At 52.6% G+C, this 22170-nt stretch overlaps 2 protein-coding genes across 2 annotated transcripts in view; both read left to right on the forward strand.

The window, feature by feature from the left end:
* The window catches only part of EEF1AKMT2 (EEF1A lysine methyltransferase 2), an 89280-nt gene extending 86107 nt beyond the window's left edge, over positions 1 to 3173 (forward strand). Inside the window, exon 7 of the mRNA XM_033179804.1 lies at positions 3043 to 3173. The gene's annotated coding sequence lies outside the window, so the exon portion shown is untranslated. The remainder of the gene's footprint in view (positions 1 to 3042) is intronic.
* The window catches only part of FAM53B (family with sequence similarity 53 member B), a 126168-nt gene that overhangs the window by 34918 nt on the left and 69080 nt on the right, over positions 1 to 22170 (forward strand). Inside the window, exons 2-3 of the mRNA XM_033179779.1 lie at positions 3043 to 3294; positions 13733 to 13787. Coding sequence (XP_033035670.1) covers positions 3217 to 3294; positions 13733 to 13787 — 133 coding nt within the window. The 5' untranslated portion in view covers positions 3043 to 3216. The remainder of the gene's footprint in view (positions 1 to 3042; positions 3295 to 13732; positions 13788 to 22170) is intronic.

Genomic DNA, 22170 nt, shown 5'->3' on the forward strand with positions numbered 1-22170 from the left:
GTTCTGGCTTCCTGCTTTATGCAGAGCTGTGTCTGGATGGGCTGATGTGTTCCCATGGCGACAGACTTCCACAGTTTCATTCTTACTGGCCTCCTCCTACTTCACCAGAGGGATGGGCCATCATATAGCCAGGCCCTTATTGACGGAATTTAGCTCGTTTCCCTTTAAACACATTTGAGAGGATGGCCGCTTGGGCGTCCATTGCCGAGAAGAGGATCTGGATTCCCAGCCTCCCCCATGAAACTGCTAGCAGTAGCTGCTGTTGATTGAGCACTTACCTGGATGAGCGAGGCAGCGTGCAAAGGACTTGGGCTCTGTTTTCATCAGATACAGTAACCTTGTGAGGCAAGCACTGTTTTCCCTGTTGTACAGAGAGGGAAACTGAGGCTCTGAGAGTAACTTGGCAAAGGCCATACAATGTATTTCAAGAGTTAGGGCCGGGCGCGGTGGCTCAAGCCTGTAAACCCAGCACTTTGGGAGGCCGAGATGGGCAGATCACAAGGTCAGGAGATCGAGACCATCCTGGCTAACCCGGTGAAACCCCGTCTCTACTAAAAAATACAAAAAACTAGCCGGGCGAGGGGGCGGGCGCCTGTAGTCCCAGCTACTCGGGAGGCTGAGGCAGGAGAATGGCGTGAACCCGGGAGGCGGAGCTTGCAGTGAGCTGAGATCTGGCCACTGCACTCCAGCCTGGGCGACAGAGCGAGACTCCGTCTCAAAAAAAAAAAAAAAAAGTTGGGATTCCAACTCAGTTGTGCTTGACTCAGGATCTGAGCCTCTGTAGCTACTAAACTCACCTGGCTTCCTAGAGAGGATGGAAATGGGGGAGGAGGGAACAGGCAGCTCACCTCCCAGGCCTTGTGCCTAAGGCTGGCTACCCTAGAGCTGAATTGGGGCTCACACACAGAAAGACGATGGCTGCCATTAGGCCTCCTCCACTGAGGAGACACAAAAGGCTGCTTTGAAAGGCAAATCCAGGAGCACCTCTGTGGCCTGTTCCTGAACCCAGCTGCCTGGCCAGAACTTGCAGGAGTGGTCTGAAACTCTTTCCTTGAACAGATCACAGTTGGTCAGAACGTGTCACTTCTAGATCGATGTGGTGTTGAACCTGTGCACCAGGTCTCTCAGTGAGACCTGGGAATCTTCAGCCTCCCCTGGGCTCCCTTCCTGAACAGTCAAGCCTTGGAACATGTATTGATTTCCCTCCTCCCCTTCCCTGCTTTTGCACTTTGGATGAACCTTGTTTTCGAAGAACAGTAGAAGGTAATTTTCCTGTGCTTGCCAGCTGGCCTGTAATTGAGCAATTTCAATAACACCCACTGTAAAGTCTAATTGAAGTAAACAGGAAAATATGATTTACAATCTGGACAGCAAGTAAATACCAGGGTGCAATTAATTTTTACACAGAGCAGCAGATTCTAAAACGTTTTCCTGTGTGGAGCAGTTTGTTTCTGATTACAGATTAGGAGCTGCTTTTCTATTTAATACTATTATCATCATTCTTTTTTACTTTTTGGTGGTGATCCTCAGGTTCCTTGTATCTGTGTGACTTCCTTTGAAGGTTTAGCTGCATGGGGAAATAGAATCAGAGACGTGAGTTTGTAAGGAGGGACTTTTCAAACCTGAACCGAAGGCTGCACTCTTTCTTCATTTGCTTGGTGGGAAATGGTGGTGGGTTATCGGAGAGGGGCTGCGGATATGCTGTGCAGAATGGCAATACTGAGTGGGTCCCATTACTGCTGGAAGCTCACTTAGTTTAGTTCTTTCTGGGGAAGATGACAAAGCTGTGAAGGCCCCCAGTGTTGCAAAGATGTTGATGTTGAAATGTGGCACTTCCAAGGACCAGAAATGTATGCCTTTTTTTTGGTGGGAGGACAGAGTTTCACTCTTGTTGCCCAACCTGGAGCACAGTGGTGCGATCTTGGCTCACTGCAACCTCTGCCTCCCAGGTTCAAGCGATTGTCCTGCCTCATCCTCCCTAGTAGCTGCAATTACAGTGCATGCCACCACACCCAGCTAATTTTTTGTATTTTTAGTAGAGACGGGGTTTCACCATGTTGACCAGGCTGGTCTCGACCTCCCGACCTCTGGTGATCCACCTGTCTCAACCTCCCAAAGTGCTGGGATTACAGGCATGAGTCACCATGCCTGGCCAAATATATGCCTTTTTTTTTTTTTTTTTTTTTTTTTTTTTTGAGACGGAGTCTCGCTCTGTCGCCCAGGCTGGAGTGCAGTGGCCGGATCTCAGCTCACTGCAAGCTCCGCCTCCCGGGTTCACGCCATTCTCCCGCCTCAGCCTCCCGAGTAGCTGGGACTACAGGCGCCCACCACCTCGCCCGGCTAGTTTTTTGTAATTTTTAGTAGAGACGGGGTTTCACCGTGTTAGCCAGGATGGTCTCGATCTCCTGACCTCGTGATCCGCCCGTCTCGGCCTCCCAAAGTGCTGGGATTACAGGCTTGAGCCACCGCGCCCGGCCAAATATATGCCTTTTTAAATGGACCCTCCTGATTGTTCCAGTAGCTTCTGTTCATAACTGGGTGGAGAAGGGAGCCAGCATGCTGACTGCTGGTCCCCTGCTGCCAGTTGACGGCCTGAGGGCCGACCCCTTTGGTGTTGGCTGTGGGGATGAGGCATGTTCTGACCCTTGGCCTACTTTAATGCATCCTGGTGTGTGCTGAAGCTGCCTGTAAAGCCAGCTCAGTGGTAAGATGTCACGTGACTTGAGTATGCTGCAGGGACAGCAGATTGTTAGCCACCCAGACCCTGAGATAGATCTTAAAGGTATCACGCGGCTGGACCCCAATCTGTTGTTCTAACCACCAGGCCATTGTACAAGTGAGGCAGCCCAAGGCTGGCATGGCAGGGGTGTGGGGGGCTCTGAGAAGGTAGCTCTGGGCCTTGGTGACTCTCCCTGAGTACATCTCCTTTAGCAGAGAGGTGGTTCCAATCCCCTGGGGTTTCCAGTACTGTGGGAGGGGTGACTCTCAGGGCCTTGGTCTTTCTTAGTCCTGAATCCTTTTGCTTTTCTTTTGTCTTTCCAGGGAGTTGACCACACTTGGCCATTTCCCGGAAGGGTCCCACCCCAAGGGTGAGCGGCCAATGAGGAGCTGTTTCTGCTGACATCAATTCCCCAGGAGGTACCCAGCCCAAGTCTGCCCAAGTGAAGATGGCTGATACCCACCCTGGGATGGAGCCCAGCGCCTGAGGCCCTTATCATGGTGATGGTCCTAAGTGAAAGCCTCAGCACCCGGGGAGCTGACTCCATCGCATGCGGGACCTTCAGCCCTGAACTGGTGAGGACCTGGCAGGCTTCCTGCTTTCCCTAACCATTTCTGAGGCCTGATATACAGATAGGGCTGTGGACTGAGCACCCAGGCTTAGCAAATTGAGTCCAGAGCCCCCAAGAGCAAAGCTCTGTGAGGCGTCCTGGGCTGGGGCGACAGGGCACAGGAGCAGAGCTTGACTGACAACTCGCTGGAAGGAAGGAAGTCAGCTCAGATTTGAGGTCATCTGGTGAATGAGGAGGGGAGGCTATCCCCTGGTAAATAACAGCAAGTGTGGTTCTGCAGCCTGCCAGGCCAGGACTGACATTCCTTCTGTCTCCACCCGTTTAGGGGAGGTGGTTTCCAGAGGGGGGTGGTGCCCTGAATGGGGGCTAAGATAAGCCTATCCCTCTGAAGGGTGGTGCTGCCTCAGGAACATCAAGACTGGGAGACGATGGGGAAAGAAGGTGTGGTGAGCTATGGCAACAGCCACCCTCTCCCAAAGGTGGTTTACCCTAGGCCACCCTGGACCATGTGGTGGACTAGCGCAGAGAGGTAGCTAACTCGGCCTCCTTACACTGCGAGCAAAGCAGCCTTCAATAGCTGAACCCTGTCAGCAGACCTGTCCTTCGAAGCCCAGTTCCTCAGATGTGAGTGGGGGCTGCTCCCCTGTGGAGGGAGTGAGAAGCCACACTCAGTCATAAGCAGTCTTGTGGAGATGGGCAAGTCCTCGGAACTCTCTGCAGCTTCCGTGGTCAGGAAGGGGCCAACTGCCCAGGGTCGCCTCACCCAGGACCCCTCCTGGTGCCCTTCACAGCCCCTCACAAGGACCCACGCTAAGCCTCCTTGGTGGGCCCCCTTCCCCTATCTCATGCCAGTGAAACCAGACCTTGAGCAGGTAAGACCTAGGTCTCTGCCTGTGTCGGGAGCTTGAGAAAGCCACCGAGATCTGTATTCTTTTTGCAGGCCTCACAGAGCGCCTTCCGTGTGTTGGGCATTAGGCTGGAGGAGTTCGGGGAATAGGATGAGCCAGAGCCAGGCCCTGTACTTCTCACCCTTGAGAAGCTCCGGGTCTAGAGAGAGGGTGTTTGGAGAGCTGTGAATACAGTGACAACTTGAGGATCCCATGAACAAGAACTCGCAGCTGAAGCCCACGGGAAGCCCAGGGCGTGTAGAGGAGCAGGGCCAGCCTGGCTGTAGCACACCAGGGAAAGCCTTGCAGAGCAGGGATACTTGATTTGGCCTTGAAGGGTGAGAAGAAGTGGCTTAGAAACCATTGGGTCCAGCCTCCTCGTTTTACAAATGAGGCAACTGCAACCTGGAGCAGGCAGTAACTGCCTCACTGGCTCCGCCTCCCCTTTCTCTCCATCCCCTCCAGCCCCACTTCCTGGGCCTGCATTCAGGCCTCTGCCCACTGCCTGGTGTCTGGACGCCAGTCTTGGTGGCCCTCCCTCAGTCAAGTCTCTCCAGCCCTTACCAGGCATGACACTGGTGCTACTCTGCTCGTGGGCCTCAGCCTGTGAGGTCTCCATGGGGTGTCACCCCCAGCTGCAAGGGTAGGGACTCAGCTTTGCTTCTCCCCATGTCCCCAGCACTCCTGGGGCAGGGCAGACAGCAGGCACCTGAGGTGTGTTTGCTCGATGGCAGCCTTGGTCACTGCAGCAAGGAGTAGAGCTGCTGTGACCATTCAGCTCTTCTGCCACCACCCCGTTCTTTCTAGTTCACATTTGCTGTGTAATGTGATTACTTCTCACCAGCCCCACTGCCACCACCCTGGTTCCGCCTGCTGTTCTCTCACATGGATTCTTGTGGTAACTGGTCCCCTGCCTCTGGCTCTTTTTAACCTGTTCTCCACTGAGCAGCCAGAGAGAATCCCAGTCAGGGCTGTCCTCCACTGTGTAGAAGCTTCCACTGGCTTTACACTGAATCCTTAGCAAACACCCAGCCCTTACTAGGATGTGTGTGGCCCCATGTATTCTTGTCCATGTGACTGCTCTGACCTCATCTCTGCCACTCTGCCCCCTCTGCTCAGTCCCCACTGGCCTCCCTGTCCCAACACGCTAAGTGTGAGCCTGCCTCAGGCCTTTGCACTTTTTCCTTGGCCTGGAGCTCTCTCCTCACAGTAGGACATGCTCCCTCCCTCCTTCCTTCTTTGGCCACTCAACCTACAGTTCAGTCCCAGTACCAGCTCCCACCCCTTACCCCCACCACACTTTCTCTCCTCTTTTCCTATCTTTTTCCCTCTTGAGTACTTGGCACTTTTAAACGTGTCCTTATGGATCTTGACTGAGTCCTTATACTAGAATGGGAGCTTTGTGAAGGCAGGGGATGTCTCTCTTGCTTGTTGCTGAATGCACGGGACCCAGCGCCTAACAGGTGCTCAGTGGATGGATGAGCTTGCAGGTTCCTGTCGCCTAGCCTCTTCTCATTCACCATTGTCTTACTCTGTCTCTGGCTGCTGCTCCAGTTCACGACTGAGTGGGTGTGACTAGAGTAGCTCTGACCAAAAAGAAGAGACCTCAAGGGTGAGGAGCCATCTGGAGGTCCTGAGGGAGGAGCCCTTCCCGGGTCCAGCTGTGCTGTTGGCTGTAGTGGTCGCCTCTGTGCTTGGTCCCTTCTCAGGGTGGGACTGCCTGGTGTTGGCTTCAGAGTTGTTTCCAGGACATGTGGGCCCAACGTCAGCTGAGCTGCTCTTCCAAGAGGTGTGGCCTGAGCGCCTGCCAGGAGGAGCACGGCCTCCCAGCCCTAGCCAGGGAAGGAAAACTCAGAAAGGGAAAGCAGTCGGGAGAGCAGGCAGCTTTGCTGGAAGGGATTCTACCACGTGTTCTCTTGTGGCCTCACAGATTAGAATCTTTGCTTTCTTCCTGAACTCTCCCTTGCTTTGTTGGAAAGTATCCTTCTTTCTGCTGCTTTTTGTTACTGACCTGTCCAGGCCCAGAACCACCCAGTGTTGGGCCCATCTGTCTTCCTCCTCCTCTTCTTTCCCCTTGGCTCCAGATGAGAGCTCTACTGTGGGGAACAGCCCTGCTGGAGAAGGGCTTTCTCATTGCTCAGTTTGCTGATGCACCCAGAACACAGTGACTGGGTGCCAGTGCTTGGCCCGGCCCAGCTCAATGCTGCCTGCCCTATAGCGTGGGCCAGCAGGAAGATGTTGGGGGTGCGGCTGTGCTGAGGGTCTTGGGAAGTGTGTTAGTTCAGATCATGTTGCAATAAGGAATACCTGAGGTTGGGTAATTTATAAAGAAAAGAGGTTTACTTGGCTCATGGTTCTGCAGGCTGTATAAGAACTATGGCACTGGCCAGGCGCGGTGGCTCACGCCTGTAATCCCAGCACTTTGGGAGGCTGAGGCAGGCGGATCACGAGGTCAGGAGATTGAGACCATCCTGGCTAACACGGTGAAACCCCGTCTCTACTGAAAATACAAAAAATTAGCCGAGTGTGGTGGCGGGTGCCTGTAGTCCCACCTACTCAGGAGGCTGAGGCAGGAGAATGGTGTGAACCCGGGAGGTGGAGCTTGCAGTGAGCCGAGATTGTGCCACCGCACTCCAGCCTGGGTGACAGAGTGAGACTCAGTCTCAAAAAAGAAAAAAAAGAAGCATGGAAAAGTATCGCATCTGCATCTGTTTCTAGTGAGGCCTAGGGAAGCTTCCAGTCATGGCAGAAGGTGAGGGGAGAATAGGTGTGTCACGAGGTGAGAGAGGGAGCAAGAGCGAAGGGAGGAGGTGCCAGACCTGTTAAACTACCAGCCCTCACATGAACTAGAAGAGCGAGGACTCCCTGATTACCATGGGGAGGCCACCAAGCCATTCATGAGGGATCTGCTCCCATGACCCAAACACCCCTGCCCAGGTCCTGCCTCCAGCATTGGGGGTTACATTTCAACATGAGATTTGGAGGGGACAGACATCCAAACTGTATGCCCAGAGGTCCAGGTACCTCCTCCCTGTGCTTGAGCCTCACGCCACCTGCTGAGGGGCAGGGGTGCACCCATTTCTACCCCATTATACAGACAGGAAGCTGTGGCTCAGAGAGCCCAGGGAGGGGCTGCCCCAGGCACAGAATTCAAGTCCAGGCCCTTGTCTGCTTCCCCCAGCACCTTCTTGCATGGGCCCTATTCCAGAGGCTGTGATCACCTTGGAGCCCCTCCAGGCTTTGGGGAGAGACACACGATGTAAATAACTGAAGAAATACCGAAAATAATCTTAGTCTAGTGATGACATCCACAGGACAGAATGTGAGATGCGCTGATGCTAGCATTTGCTTTGAACAGCCAGCAGAGGTTCAGAGGAAGTTGATGGGGTTTTGCTTTAGCTTCCTAAACTGGTAACATCATCCCCGTGTAAATACCATCAAGATAACAACAGGAACGATGGAAAATAATTGTTCTTTTGTTTTCTAATCAGACTAAGAAGATGACAAGTAGAGGTTTAAGATTTAAAAGGAAAGCATGACTGTGGGGGAGGCCGGGACTGGTATCAGCACAGGCCACTTTGGAATTATGGGAGCAGGCCCCAGAGGTGCAGCTCTCCCTGGGTCCCCAGAGTCAGGCCTCAGTCACAGAGGCGGGAAAGTCTCAACGTGCAAGGGAAAGTCACCAGGGTCCTCACAACCCTGGGTGTCATGTGGCACTGGAGGAAGAGCTCGGGGCCAACTCTGAGGCCTGTTGAGGGGTGTGAGGACTTGGTCTCCCTCCCAGCCTTCTTAGGGGTTCATGCCATGGTTCTCTGGTTCCCCTGTTTTAAAAAAACTAAATGCTGGTGAAACAACTGCCTTTCCCTCAAAGAAAGGTGTGGGAAAAAAGGAAAAAAAGGACTGACCAGTGCTCAGCGTTTTGCCTTTCCCAGCACAGGGCCCACCTGCCTGGGGAGAGATGGCCCTGAGGCTCAGCTGTGCCCATGGCCCTGGCTTCGCTTGCATGGCCAGCAGCCATGGCTGGGTCCGATTCCCCTTTCCCCGACTCTGCCTGGTGCCTTCCTCTGTCGAGTGGGCTCTTCCTTCCAGTGTTCTAACATTAGCTGCTCCCCTGGAAGGCAGCCCAGACATTTGACCTTGGAGCACTGTGCTCCCTCAGCTCCTTCCCGCACGCCCACGCTCAGGCCAAGAGCCTGTTCTCTTGTTTCCAGAGTGACCACCTCCCTTGGCCAGGCCCACTCTTCTCTCTGCAGCCCATCCTCCCTTAAGGCTGAAGACCAAAGGGAGCTGACGGCTGGCTGCTCCTGGGCAGAGGGCAGTATGCGGCTCCAGACTGCCTGACTTTCCCCATAACAACCAATACTAGTCTTTTGGAGGGGCTGATCTGGTAGATAGAACAAGCACTTCCTTCTGCACTTGTCCGATTAGGATGTCAAAGGCTAAATGACTTTTCTTATTTGAGGAGTTAGTGGCCATGTCAGGCCTTATACACAGTTCCCTGGGCACTGGGGTTCTTCATACTTTGGGCCATGCTAAGTTGGCACTTTGAGCTCAGTAGCCCCAGCCAGGATCTCTGGCAGGCCCCAGGCTGGCCTGAAGTTAGGACGCAGGAGTGCGTAGGGTCCAGGGCAGCCTGATGCCTTTCACCCTGGGCAGGCAGAGATACCAAGGGGCCCGCCCATGCTTTGGCTAACCCCGGAGCCTCAGGAGTCAGGGCCACTATATCTCTATCAGCATCTTTGAGAATCTTCATCCAAAGGCATTGTTCCCTCCTCAGCTTTTCTTTCTTGTCTCAGGCCTGGATCTCCTTTTTGCTTTCGACTGCCACAGTCTCGCGGGGTTGCATTTTGGGAGTGTGGGTGCTCCGCTCGTTCTCGCGTAGGGCATGAGTGTGAGCCTCCCCCAGGTGCTCCGTGGCTCCCTGTAACACTGTGTCAGGAGATGGAAGATGTGACTTGATTGCTTTAGTCAATAATGTTCAGAGGAAAGTTACGAAGAACCGTGGTTGTGGCCTGGCATTTTCTGCAGGGCCAGTTCCTCATTTGGAGCCTTAATTGTGTCTTTATTTAAGCCAGGGCTGCTTTCTTTAGTCAGACAGATGGCCCTGAAGCCTCCATTTGATTTCCAGCTTTTGCCTTTCCTACGAGGATCTAATTCCAAAAACCTTTTCTCGTGATCTGAGGAGTCTCACAGAGATGAGGCCCTGCCCCAGGGTGGGCTCGGGAACAGAGGCTTCACAGTGGGAGAAACACAAAGGGGGAATGTGCTCTGGTCTTATTTCACTGCAGACCTCAGCACTGCAGGGCTCGGGTGCTCGCTGAGTGCAGACACTGAGTGTCTTGTGAAACCTCAGAGGGCCAAGGGGTTCCCTCAGGGCCTGGTGGGGCCTCCGCACCGTGATTGGCTCATTCTTCCCACTGTGGGTGCAGGAGGTTCAAAGTGTTGGAAAGGCTGTGTGTGTAGGAATGGTACATACCAGTGGGAATGTTAGCGTATACCGGGTAGCCTGGGGAATAAAAGGCCCTGGCCAACCTAGAGCCAAGCAGGAACTCTGCTGGTTTGCCCATGTGGAGTTGGACCAGGGAAACCTGCCAGCAGTCAGGGTGTACTGGGGACTGGCACCCTGGAAAGCTGTCAGTACATGACGTTCTGGCCTGGCCGCCACTGGCTTAGCTTCACAGATGGGGCTCAGAAAGCAAGATGGGCCCTGATCTGGTCTCAAGGTAAAGCACGAAATTAGTCAGGGTTCCTCCTTTGTCAGCGCCAGAGGCCATCTCCAGCTAACTCACCCCAAGAGAGAACTCCCTGGAGCACGGGGAGAGCTCTCGGGGCTGGAGAGGAGGGGGCCAATCGGGCCCCAGAAAGGGCAGGACTGGAGCAGCTGGGAGGACTTCAGAAGCAGGTGCCCACGGGCAGACTGAGGGCCTCCCTGCTGGGTGGATCAGGCCCAGCTCTGTGGTTCAGGAGTCAGCCATGGAACCAGTGTCTAAGCCTGAGATCTGGGCCCTGAGATCCGGGGCCAGGGGAGGTGGAGGCACCTTGGTTGACAGTCCCGCTAAGGCATGATACAGTGAGGGTGAAGGTATCCCAGTTTAGACTTTGGGGTGCTGCTGACAGAAGCAGGGGGCCGCACCACTGGGCTGCGCAATTTCATCTCTTCAGTGAGGAACAAGCAGGGGCTCGCCTGGGATAGGGAAATGGAGAAGTCGTTCCTTCGAGTTGGAAAATCATAGTGTGCACCAGCTGGTTCATGGGAACCCTTAGGTCGAGGGCTGGAGACTGGCATGAGGAGGCCAGGCCGGCCTGCGAGGTGGCTCTGACTCTCAGGCTGGCCTCTCAGCCCTTCCCCACTGAGGTTTGACTTTGCATGAGGCCAGCAATTTTGGGAGACAGTAACTTCTGTCCAGTGAAAATCCATTTCTGTTGCCTAACATCCACTGGGTGTGTGGCCTCAGGAGTGGGACAGGCTGGCGCTGACAGGTGCCTGTAGCCGTGGTGCCTGCTGTCGGCTGTGAAGTTGGAACCAAGACAGCCCTCCTTTCTCAAGAAGCTTCCGTTCCCATGGAGCAGAGAGTCAGTACAGGAACAGATGTTCCAATACTTGCCATGTTCATTAAATGAGGCGATGGGAGAGAGAAAAGTGGGTGGGAGGCACCACTTTAGCCAGGATGGTCCGGCAAGGCCACTGAGGAGGCCACGGGCCAGGAACAGCGCAGAGCGTGCTGTATGAAGATCCCGGCACAAAGCCCCTGAGATGGTAGTGACTGGTCTGGCACCACTGGGTGGTGTGAGTGAGGAGGGGAGGACCAGAGCAAGGTTGGGGGTACTCAGGTTGGCTCATGTGGAGCACTGTGCGCCGTGGAGGAGAGGTAGTGGCCGGGATTTGATTCTGGTTGTGATGGGAAGTTGTTGGAACAGGATGACGTGGTCCGATCTCTGCTTTAAGAAGATGGCTCTGGGTTCTGGGTGGAGGGTAGGAAATGGGGGCCCAGGGTACAGGCTGTAAGAGCGGTTAGGAGGGGCGTTCACTGGGGCTGGCAGTGGCTGGGATCAGGGCCAATGGTAGGGTGACGAGGAGTCTGTTTTCCAGGTTGGAAATGGCAGGCCACTCTGAGGACCTGCTGTAGATGCTGATAAGTCCTCACTGAATGAATGAATGCGCAAGTCGAGTGAATGTATGAACGAGTGCCTGGGGTGCTGTGTGTGCTGGCCCAGTCTGTTTCTGTGGGCAGACCGACCCGGCATCTCTGGCAGTGTTCCTTGTGACGGCCTGGGTCAGAAGGGCCCTGAGGTCCCCCTTGGTCTAGAACACGCTGGCTTGGTGAGAGGCGGCCAGCAAGCACGGTTCTGCTGGCCAGGCAGGGGGCGGCTCGCTATGTGGCTTCCTGCTTCGGTGTGGAAAGCCCCAACCCCTCCTGCATGCGTGCCAGTGAAGCACACAGGGTGCTCCAGTGTTCCTGCTCTCTCTGCTCTCCCCAGCCCCCATCCTGGTGTGGCCTCTGTGGCCTCCCAGCCTGGGTTGCCTTCTCCCACCTGGCAGGCATGGACTGGGGGCCGGGGTTCCCCAGGGGGTGTTTTCCTTGTGCCCAGGTGTTCCCTTAGTGCTGGGGGCCACCTCCCTTGGCAAGCAAGACCCTGGCCCGACTTCCCTCTCTGAGCCTGGGAACTGGGGGCCTGCCTGGCATCCACAGGCTGAGCTCGCGGCTGTGCAGGCAGCTCAGCCCCAGCAGCAGGGCTCTCATGCGCTTGTCATCCACTTTCCATTGCATGACTTTGGTGTGGTCTCAGCTGCATCTCTCAGCTGGGATTGTGTGGCGGGGGATGGGAGGAAGCAGGTGCAGCCGTTTTGAATTCTTCCCAGATATTTCCACAGATGGTGGTACAGGGGATGGTTACATCACTGTGGAATCCAGGAGGGTGACCGAGTGTGATGATGCTGTTAGGATCATTTTAAACTGAGGAGGGCGACCTGTAGGAGGACTGCCCCGTTCCCCTTCAGCCCTAGAAGCTCCTGTGGTCCTCAATAGCAGTCTAGGCATCCCCCCCAGGAGGCCGCCCTGGCGTCCACCCCCATCCCAGCACACTTGCCCTGGACATCCCCTCCAGCCCCGATCTCCCCGTGGTTTGTCTGTGACTGTCTTCCATGAAGTGTGAGCCCTCCTTCACTGCTGTGTCCCCAGGCTGATCAGGGTGGACCCTTAGTAACCCTGTGGGATGGACCCTTAGTAACCCTGTGGGATGAACACAGTGTTGACCTCGTGCAGAGGTCCCTGGATTGGGTGGGTGGGGATGAGGTGAGGGACCTGGTGCCAGGTGCTTGCCACCCTCTTACCTGGATGGGCCAGGTGTTCCCGGTCAGCCCCACTGTCCTGCCCGGCCTTAAAGAGCCAGAACCTGGGCCCTCGTCCACTTACCAGCCTGGAAGCCTTGTCTGTGTCATTTTGATGGGGAGTGTTGGGGGTTCCTTTCAGAAGTTAGAGCCTTCTGTGACAAGCTCATTTCTCTGGGGCTGAGAGCTCCTTTCACCATTGCATGTTCAACCCCCAGCACAGCCCGCCCAGAAAGAATCACCCACCCATGCCCACTGAGCGAGTGGGCAAGTGAGTGAGGGAGCCTCGGAGCACTTGAGGCAGAGCTGCTTCCTGGGGCTCTGGCTGGGTAGTCTCTGCTCATGAGAGGACCAGGCAAGCCCCTTGACCTGGGTATCACCTAGCATGAGGAACCCCCAGAATATTCTACACCCAGCTTACTGTGTAGCCGTGGAGCAAGTGCCCTGGATTTGGGGTTCTTCTAGGCCTCGTTGGCCTATTTTCTGCCCAGTGGCCATAGCGTTCAGTTGAGGGTAGGCGGGGGGCATCAGGAAAGATGTAGAATGCTTACAGTGGAAAGGAAACTGTTGTGGAAATACAGTGCCAAGGAGTTCAAAAGCCATCGCTGTTATGTTGAGACCAAGTATAACCCTTGAGTTTCTGTTTCAGTTCAGAGAAAATGCCTCAGGGGGCCCTCAGTGTAGCCACAAAACAGTCTGCAGAGCAGAGGCCAGCCCTTCTGAGCTCTCCCATGCTTCTCACCAGAGCGGGAGAGCTGTTCTCCCTGGATCTGGAAGGGAGGGGTCTCGGAGTCGGACCTGGGGCCCTCTGCTCCCTACTTGAGGTTCTTCGTGTCCCCAGGGAAGTCCCCGCCTCTTTTGGTCTCTTCTCAGCCCAGCTCAAGGAAGCTTGTTCCACTGTTTACCATCCATCCTGCCCCTGGGCCGCCTCCACATCTCTTATGTGGAAAAATCCCCTCGTGTCAGAAGTGATGGGGCTTTCTGTGTGTTTTCAAAGCCCATTAACTCAATGGACTCCATCACTCACTAGAGACTTGGGACAAAAAGTCTGGGCCTAATTCTATGCAGATGTTTTCTCTTTGAATACCTTTTCCTCCTTTCCCTGATCTGACGTTGGCAAAGGACAGCCACCTTTTTATTGTGACTTTAGAAGGGATCAGTAGAGAGTCAGTGCAAACATGCTTCCTATGATTTGAAGAGTGAATAGCTTTTCTGGTTGTTTTCAGCACACGCCAAAGAAGATGAGTCAAGGACCTACACTTTTCTCTTGTGGAATTATGGGTAAGTACTCAAGGCCGTCCTGGAAGCTGTCCTCCTAGTCCTTCCAGCCAGGGTCTGAGTCCTCCAGGTGAGACGCTCAAAGCACTTTCTGGACCCAAGTTCAAAAAGAGCAGCCCCGGGACTCTTCTGTGTGTTTTAACTATTTTGGTCCCCTATGGTGTCTGAGTGAAGGGACAGGCACTAATGTGTGGTTTACAACTCCAACACTGAGAATTTCTTTCTGATGATTAAAGTAATTCATGTCGATTTTTTTCATTCAGAAAATGCACAATAGCGTAAAGTATGCAATAAAAATCTCTCATAGCCCCAATGCCCAGGGAGAGTTACTGTTGATATTTTTATGTATGTTTATGTTCTTAGCATTTTTTATATAGCCCACTGCACGATGAACATATAATTAGGTAAAACTATATTCGTTTGCTTTTTTCACTTGGAGTAGTTACCATCATCTTCCCACAGCATTAAAATTGTTCATTCCATGCATGTTAATGGTTTACAGTGCCGCATTGTGTGGTAAGTGTATCAGGATGTCTTTAGTGATGTAACTACATCTAGGCTGGTGGGTCAAGGGGCTGTTATATTTGCTGTTGTGATGAACAGTGACTATGTAAGTGCCTAACTCCTTGTCTGCCTTTGAGATGATTTGCTAGGATAGTTTACAGGAGTGGAATAGACAGGCTGGAGGGCAGGGACATTTTTAAGGCTCTTGATTCATTTTGCTGACATGCCTTCCAGAGAAGATTGCCTTGATCTTCTGTTTCTGTGCAAGTGTGAATTACTGTTTTTTATAGGGGGCAAAAAAGATGACCATTGATTATGTTGATTTCTTTTTTTTGAGACGGAGTCTCACTGTCGCCAGGGCTGGAGTGCAGTGGCCGGATCTCAGCTCACTGCAAGCTCCGCCTCCCGGGTTCACGCCATTCTCCTGCCTCAGCCTCCCAAGTAGCTGGGACTACAGGCGCCCGCCACCGCGCCCGGCTAGTTTTTTGTATTTTTTTTAGTAGAGACGGGGTTTCACCGTGTTAGCCAGGATGGTCTCGATCTCCTGACCTCGTGATCCGCCCGTCTCGGCCTCCCAAAGTGCTGGGATTACAGGCTTGAGCCACCGCGCCCGGCCGATTATGTTGATTTCTTGATGCTTCAGGTGATCGGGCATTGTTTGACCTCTCAGTGTCCCTCTGTGGCTCTCCTTGCCCACCTTTGGGGACATCTTGCCGAATGAGTTTCTGTAACGTCTATGTGGACTCAGAAACCACTCTTGGATGATGGATGACAACGGTGGGCTTTCAGATTCAAAGGTTACTTTGGTCAGACCTCAGAGTTTCCCTTGCCTTTCCTTCTCGGTCCTTCCTGCACGTGAGGTGTTTTGTTTTTCTTCTTCAGATACAGCTGCTGTAGATGAGGCGATGTGTCAGATTGAGCCCTGTGCCAGGCTCGGTACATGCCGGGCCCCGCTGGCCCTGCCAGCGGCTTCATGCACATACGGGAGAACTGAGGTCTATTGAGGTGGCCCTCTACAAGCTCCGTAGTAGGCAGAGTTGGACTCAGGTGGGCGATGAAGGGCCATGAAGGGAGATTGTTTTCTTCTCAACCATATGCCATGGCTCTGGGACACGTGGCGGTGCTCTTGATGCTGCCGCTGAAGAAGATGGAGACAGGGAGATCAGCTGGCCCTGGTTTTCCGTATGACATACTTCGGAGGCCCGTCCCCACAGGATTGAATACCTCCCCCGTGGTTTACGGCTTTCAGCAAACCCTCAGCGCCCCAGACACATAGCTCAGAAGCCTGCCTCATTGCCTGCTTCCTGGGACAGCCTCACCTTTGAGCTTCCTTCCTGTATCATGCTGGGAAAGAGAGAGAGGCCCCGGCATGCCCAAACCCTCAACCCTGCCTAGACTTTAGCTGTCAGCCGGGCCAGATCAGTAAACTGGGTTGTAGAGATGCTGGTCTTTATTTCAAGGATTTCTAGTCTTTGCACTATGTAAGTTACAATAAGGTGAAAGTGTGGTGGGTTTGTGATGGCAGAGAGACTCACCCTTGTAGGGGCAAGTCTTGAGGCCCAGGGACCAAGGCAGAGGCCCCGGGGAGGGGAGGTGTGTGGGGAAAAGCCCAGATGGCCCAGGAGAGTCTGTCGGAGGCTGCGGAGCCCAGCAACCTGCTTTCTAGCGGGGAGGCTGTGGTTTCCAGGAGGGACTACGCTGTGTCTCCAGACTCCTGTTTACAGAGTGACTCTTTAGGAAGTGCTGGCAGGGTCCCAGTGCCTCCGTCCCAGGCTCTTCTCCTCTTCAGCAGGGTCCTGTCTTCCTTCTGCTCTGTGGGACAGTGCCAGGGCACTACGAGGCAGCAGAGGGAGAAGCGGGGAGCCGTTGTACCTGTGGGAGGTCTTTGGAGTCCCCTCGTTCTCCTCTGCTGCTCTCTGTCTATGGGCCTCACCTTTCTGTTGCTCAGCCCCTCCCTGATTCAGGAGAACCCTGACCTGCATGGCTGTGCATCACTGAGGTGTTTCACTGACTGCATTTTGTTTCATTTGCAGTGGCGTGCTGTCATAGATACGACCTGAGCACCTGCTGTGTGTCAGGCACCTGGTGAGGGATAGAGTGGATCAGACCCTGCCCCTTCCCTCAGGGAGGTTTCTGTCTGGTGGAGGAGAAAGATCAAAGAACAGTGAATTCCGCGATGCTTAGGCCAACTTCCACGAGATGTGGAGGCCCTTGAACGATGGGGATACCACCCCGTCTTCCTGGCTAGGTTTCCTCAGCTTGCAAGTTGTGGGGATTTAAGGTGACGGCCACACACTAGCATACATCCTCCCTCCCACCTCTGTCCCTTTCCTGCACTTGCTGGGGGAGAGGGGTCAGCAGTCAGGAGCCTTACCCTGCGCACTCTGTCTAGTGGAAGCTCAGGTTACCTCTCCAGCCCTCCTGGTGCTCTGTGAACTGGGAGTGCACCCCAGGCAGCAAGATTTCATGAGAGGTGTACCTGCTTTTCTTTTCTTTTTCTTTCTTTCTTTCTTTCTTTCTTTCTTTCTTTCTTTCTTTCTTCTTTCTTTTTTTTTTTTTTTGAGACAGTCTCACTGTCGCCAGTTTGGTGTACAGTGGCATGATCTTGGCCCACTGCAACCTCCACCTCCTGGGTTCAAGCAGTTCTCCTGCCTCAGCCTCCTGAGTAGCTGGGATTACAAGCGTGTGCCACCACGCCCAGCTTATTTTTGTATTTTTAGTAGAGACGGGGTTTCATCATGTTGGCCAGGATGGTCTTGATTTCCTGACCTCGTGATCTGCCTGCCTCAGCCTCACAAAGTGCTGGGATGACAGGCGTGAGCCACCGCGCTGGGCCTGCCTGCTTTTCAACAGTGGGGAAGAGAATACGCTGGGGGGCCGGCTGGACTTTTCAAGAGGGTTTTGGGCCCTTCCAGCTCTTGACAATGCTGTGCAAAGATAAAACACCAAATTATCATAATCACCAACCCCCAGCCTGTCTCCTGAAGATAAAAGACTCATGTTCTGGTGCTGATCAGTGGAATTCTCCCGTGAGAGCTGGGGACAGTTGGTCCTGTGACTCAGGATTTTTTCCTCCTGAGCCCCCATGCCAGGGTCCTCGCTGGAAGCCAGTATGAGTTCAAGTTTCCCGAATGTTCTGCAGAAAATCTGGGCAAGTGCAGTAGAGCAAGGAGCACAGTACCCTGGTCACTTCTTAAAATGCCAACGTTTCAAGTAGCCCAGCCTCCTCTGCACCCACTTAGATAAAACACATAACTAATATAAATCGAGTACTCACAACAATGCCTTTTTAATTTTGTTTTTGTTTTTTTTTGTTTGTTTTTTTGAGATGGAGTCTTGCTCTTTCTCCTAGGCTGGAGTGCAATGGTGCAGTCTTGGCTCAGGGCAACCTCCACCTCCTAGGTTCAAGCAATTCTTCTGCCTCAGCCTCCCGAGTGGCTGGAATTACAGGCGTCTGCCACCACGCCTGGCTAATTTTTGTATTTCTAGTAGAGATGGGGTTTCACCATATTGGTCAGGGTGGTCTTGAACTCTTGACCTCAGGTGATCCACCGGCCTCAGCCTCCCAAAGTACTGGGATTACAGGTGCAAGCCACCACGCCTGGCCTATGCTTTTTATTTATTTTTTTAATTAAAAGCACTTCACGCCCTGTGATTGCAAGCTGGATACCAGGCCCCTCCCCACTCTTGTCCCCTACCCCAGTTTAGGAACTTGATACAGAGAAGTGGTTTTGTTCTTCTCAGTGTGGAAGAGAGAACAAAGCCAGCATGGAGTGTGGATGGGAGAAGCAGAGAGGGTAGAGCTGAGCACTGCCCAGCCAGCCCTGCACCAGGTTTGAGTGCCCCTTATTAGGGTGCCAGCTCAGCCCCCACCACAGGGCTCCTGCCAGCAGAGGCTGTTTTGACTCTTGGCTTCTTTTCTCATCTCCCAGAGCATCCCCAGCCCACCTTCTTTGCTGAAATAGAATTTCCTCTACAAAGCTGCTCTGGGAAAGAGCCATTTATATGACTGGTTCTTGTGCTCTCGACACAGGAAACGTGGGTCAGGTGGCAGCTCCGTGGTGCGGCCCACCCACTGGTCAGCCGACTGGGCGAGGGAGCCAGCCCTTGCTCCTGACTCTGATTTCTAGTGGGTACAAAGAGGGCCCCGGGCTGTGGCTGAGAGTCGTCCTGTGTGGGGAGAAGCAGGGCCACATGTAGACTCTCAGTCCAGGCTCCCTCCACATCGTCTGCCATTTGCAGTGGGGGACCCAGGGTCACACGTGTACTAGTTTAATCTTTTTTGGTGAAACAGAGCAAGTGGAGTGAGCGCAGTCTCCATTCACCACCCTTGGCTAATTGCAGCCATTCAGTGCATTTGTATTGTAGGGACAATGGGCACCACACATTCCATTTTCCTCAGCACTCAGGCGAGGATGAGACCTGGAAATCACTCATATGTAAGAAAGCAAAGGCAATACCAATTATTTTAAAAAGGCTACTAGGGAAAGTCTTGTAAATACAAGTCAGTGGACAGAGAACAAAACAATTCATGTGCTAAAAAAAATTGGATGGAAACCCATAATTACTTTAGGAGTTATGGTAATAAATTATTTATTAATGTAAATTATTTCACAGGCAAAGAACATAGAGGAAACTTGAGCAGAAGGATCATACATTATGTATAAAAAGGAATTGTAAAAATATTATAGCAGCCCTCCTTGTGCCGCCCCAGTTCAGGTTTGTCCGCATTTTAATTATAAGCCCTTACTTTCAGGGTTTAATTACTTGGCTGTTAAAGTCTACTCTGTACATAAAAGGGTTGTTCCCTGGGGCACTCTCTGTATTAATTTCTACAGGGTAAACCAGTTGGCTGTGTTGAGCTGGGGAGGACTAAAAGATCTTGCTTTGAGATTTGGTAGCTTTGGTCTTTAAACTCAGCCACTGTTTGTCATGGAAAGTGGAAAGTGATTGCGCGTTGTAGGAAAAGGGTGGCCGTCAGAGCTTGAGTGTTTTTGATTCTTAGAACAAATAAACAAATGAATGAATCAAAATGAATGACAGCAATAACAAAATCAGAGCTTCTCAGGCCCAATTTTTGGTCTCTGCCACTTTTTCTGTTTTGCAGAGACAACCATTTTGAATGTGGTCATTGGGCCAGGTCCTCCAATAACAGACTGTGTGTTAACGAGTATAGGCTGGAATGAGATTTGTTTTCATTGAAAAAAAATTATATCCATATATAAATGTGTGTGTGTGTGTATGTATGTATATATATGTATATGTATATAGGATTTTTTAAGGTTTGCTTTATTATTTTTATTTTTATTATGGTCATATGCGTGATTTTTAAAAATCTCTAAAATAGTTTGTCATGTAGGGTATTTAAATTCTTCCTTGTACCATTCATTGGTTTCAGGCAGTGTTTCAGGAATAATAAAGCACAGAATGGAAGTAGATGTAAAATGTGGTTGGCACACGACAAGTGTTGCCAGTGACAAGTGAAAACAGAGCTTTCCAGGGCTGCCTTCTTACCCAGGTTGGGCTGACTTGATGGGGAGGGGACCACAATAGTGCCAGAGGACAGGAAATGGCCACTGCCAGCCTCTCTGGGTACCATGCCTCCCACATGAAGAGATGGTCAAGTTAGGCAGCCTGACCCAACTGCAAGAGCATGACCTTGGGACTGCAGACTAGGTTGACATCCGGGCTCTGTCATTTGCTGGATGTGTGTCCGTGGGGGAGATGTGACATCGTTCTGAAGCCCAGTTTCCCCATCAGTCAGATGGGGATTGCTGTGACAGCCCATGAGATGAGTCACATGCTTGGGATGCACATTCATGCTCTTCCTCAGCTTCAGCAAGGACCCTATTGGAGTGTTAGCTGATTAACAGTAAATATGCATTTGTTGACAGTTTCGTGAAAAGCTCTGCCTGTCGCCAGTTCCCTCATCTGTTTAATGGCACCCAGCTTTGTTGTGCACATCAGTTGAGAGATGCATCACCAGCAGCTGCCCGTTTCCCATGCTCTGTGCACACCCACAATCAGGATGGAAATCCAGAGGAGATGGACCAAACTGACCTTGTTGTCCCTTCAGAGTTCTTGTTGCCATTGCAAATACTAGCTGTTCCCTTACATTTATGAGTGCCTGGGGGGTGGAATAGGAAGTCCCGGTCAGAACCGAAAGGGCTGTCATGAGACCCTAGTCTACCCGACCTTGTGCAGATGGTGAGACTGAGGCCCCTGTTCCCAGTGCCCCATCTGGTGTGGTTTTTAACCTTGAGGATCCCACCGGGCATCTTTTTGTAAGAGCAAAGATTTCCCAGAAGCAGCGGCAGCTGCCATGGGCCACCACAACTCTGCTGATAAGGGCAGGGCCCTGGTAATGGCTCTGAACCCTGAACTTTGTCCTTAGTAGCCTCTGTCACCTCCCAGAGCCCTGCAGACCCACCTTCCTTCTTCCTTGGATGTGGGTCCTGATGGAGCGCTATCTCTAGCCATCCGAATTCCTTGTGCCTTGTGTGAGGAACTTGGTGTCCTGTGTTGCTGTGCCCCAACCCAAGACACAGCTGCCATTTTACAGTCCATCTCAGGTGCGTGGGCAGGACCTGAAGCTAAGGCCTGGCAGGCAAAGCCCGAGGACCTTTTGTTCCTGACACTGCTCCGAATTGAGTCTCCTTCTGGTCATATAAGCAAAGAGACCCTCCAGGGAGCCAGAGGCTCTCAAGTCCATTTAAAAACAGATGAGACAATCATGGGGGAGCTCATGTCATTGCCCTGCTTGTGTCCCCCGCACCCCCACGTTCTTTTCGTAAGATCAGTTTAGCAAAACCACCTTCCGAAAGACACCTCGGCTCTCTTGATTTTCCCATTGATGATTTGGTGAGCTTCTCCCCAAACCAAGCATAGAATCTTTGTGGCCCTGAGGCCAAGTTCACACAGCCCAACCCACAGGAGGGGAGAGATACTCATTGTCAGCACAAGTAGATAGGTGTGAAATGTAAGAATGAGTCAGCTGGTCCTGATCTGACAGCAGGCTTGCTAATTGGGGCATTTTGTATCTTGGTCTGTACTTGAGATGCTTAACCTTTTCTGGAAACCACATTCTGCTGTACTTATGTGACCATAAGGCACCATTGAAAACACAGTACAGAGCTCTCCAGGGCTATAAAGCTCCTCTCTCTTTTGAATATATGAAGGCTTATAGTCCCCCAAGAATCTGGGGCCCTGGGAATTTTCCTTCACATTTAAGGGTAGAAATGGAAATAAGAACATTTGAGGTCAAATACCATTCGTGTTCCTCTGAGTGTTTTTCTTGCTTCGAGCTCTAGGATCTGTGCACACAGCAGTCTTCTGCCCTTCTTAGTCAAACAGTGACAGGACCAGAGCCTTGTGAGTGCAAATTTGGGGATCTGGGTCCTTGTCTCTGCATATGTAGGCATCTCATTCTCCTGTTCTTTGTGGCATAATCAAAAGTCAGAAACTTCAAGCTCAGTCATCAAGCCTCAGCTTTGGAAGAGCCTAGTCTGTCCAAGACTGTGAGAGAACTGGGCCCAGGGATGCTTGTGTGGCTCACTCTCCCATCTGCAGGCAAAGGCTCATGTGTGTTTGCGCTACAGACAAATGCACGTGCTCTCACGTATGTATCATTTCGGACTTGTGAAGGTAATGCTCAGTGGGGACACGGAGAAGCTTTACATGCCCTGAAGGCTAAAGCAACAGGCGCAGCATAGAACTGAATGGGCTGGTGCTGTGCTCTCAGGCTGTGGGCTGTCGCGCCCTGCTCAGGTCTGCCAGCGGCTTGGTGGTCAGGCTGCAGGTGGATGGGGGCCCTGCTGTGTGTCTTTAGGACACGTGTTCTCAGGGAGAAGGTGGGAGGCTTCACACTCATCTTGTTCACAGG

The sequence above is a fragment of the Trachypithecus francoisi genome, unplaced genomic scaffold, assembly GCF_009764315.1.
Source record: "Trachypithecus francoisi isolate TF-2019V2 unplaced genomic scaffold, Tfra_2.0 Contig01579, whole genome shotgun sequence".
Lineage (NCBI taxonomy): Eukaryota > Metazoa > Chordata > Mammalia > Primates > Cercopithecidae > Trachypithecus > Trachypithecus francoisi.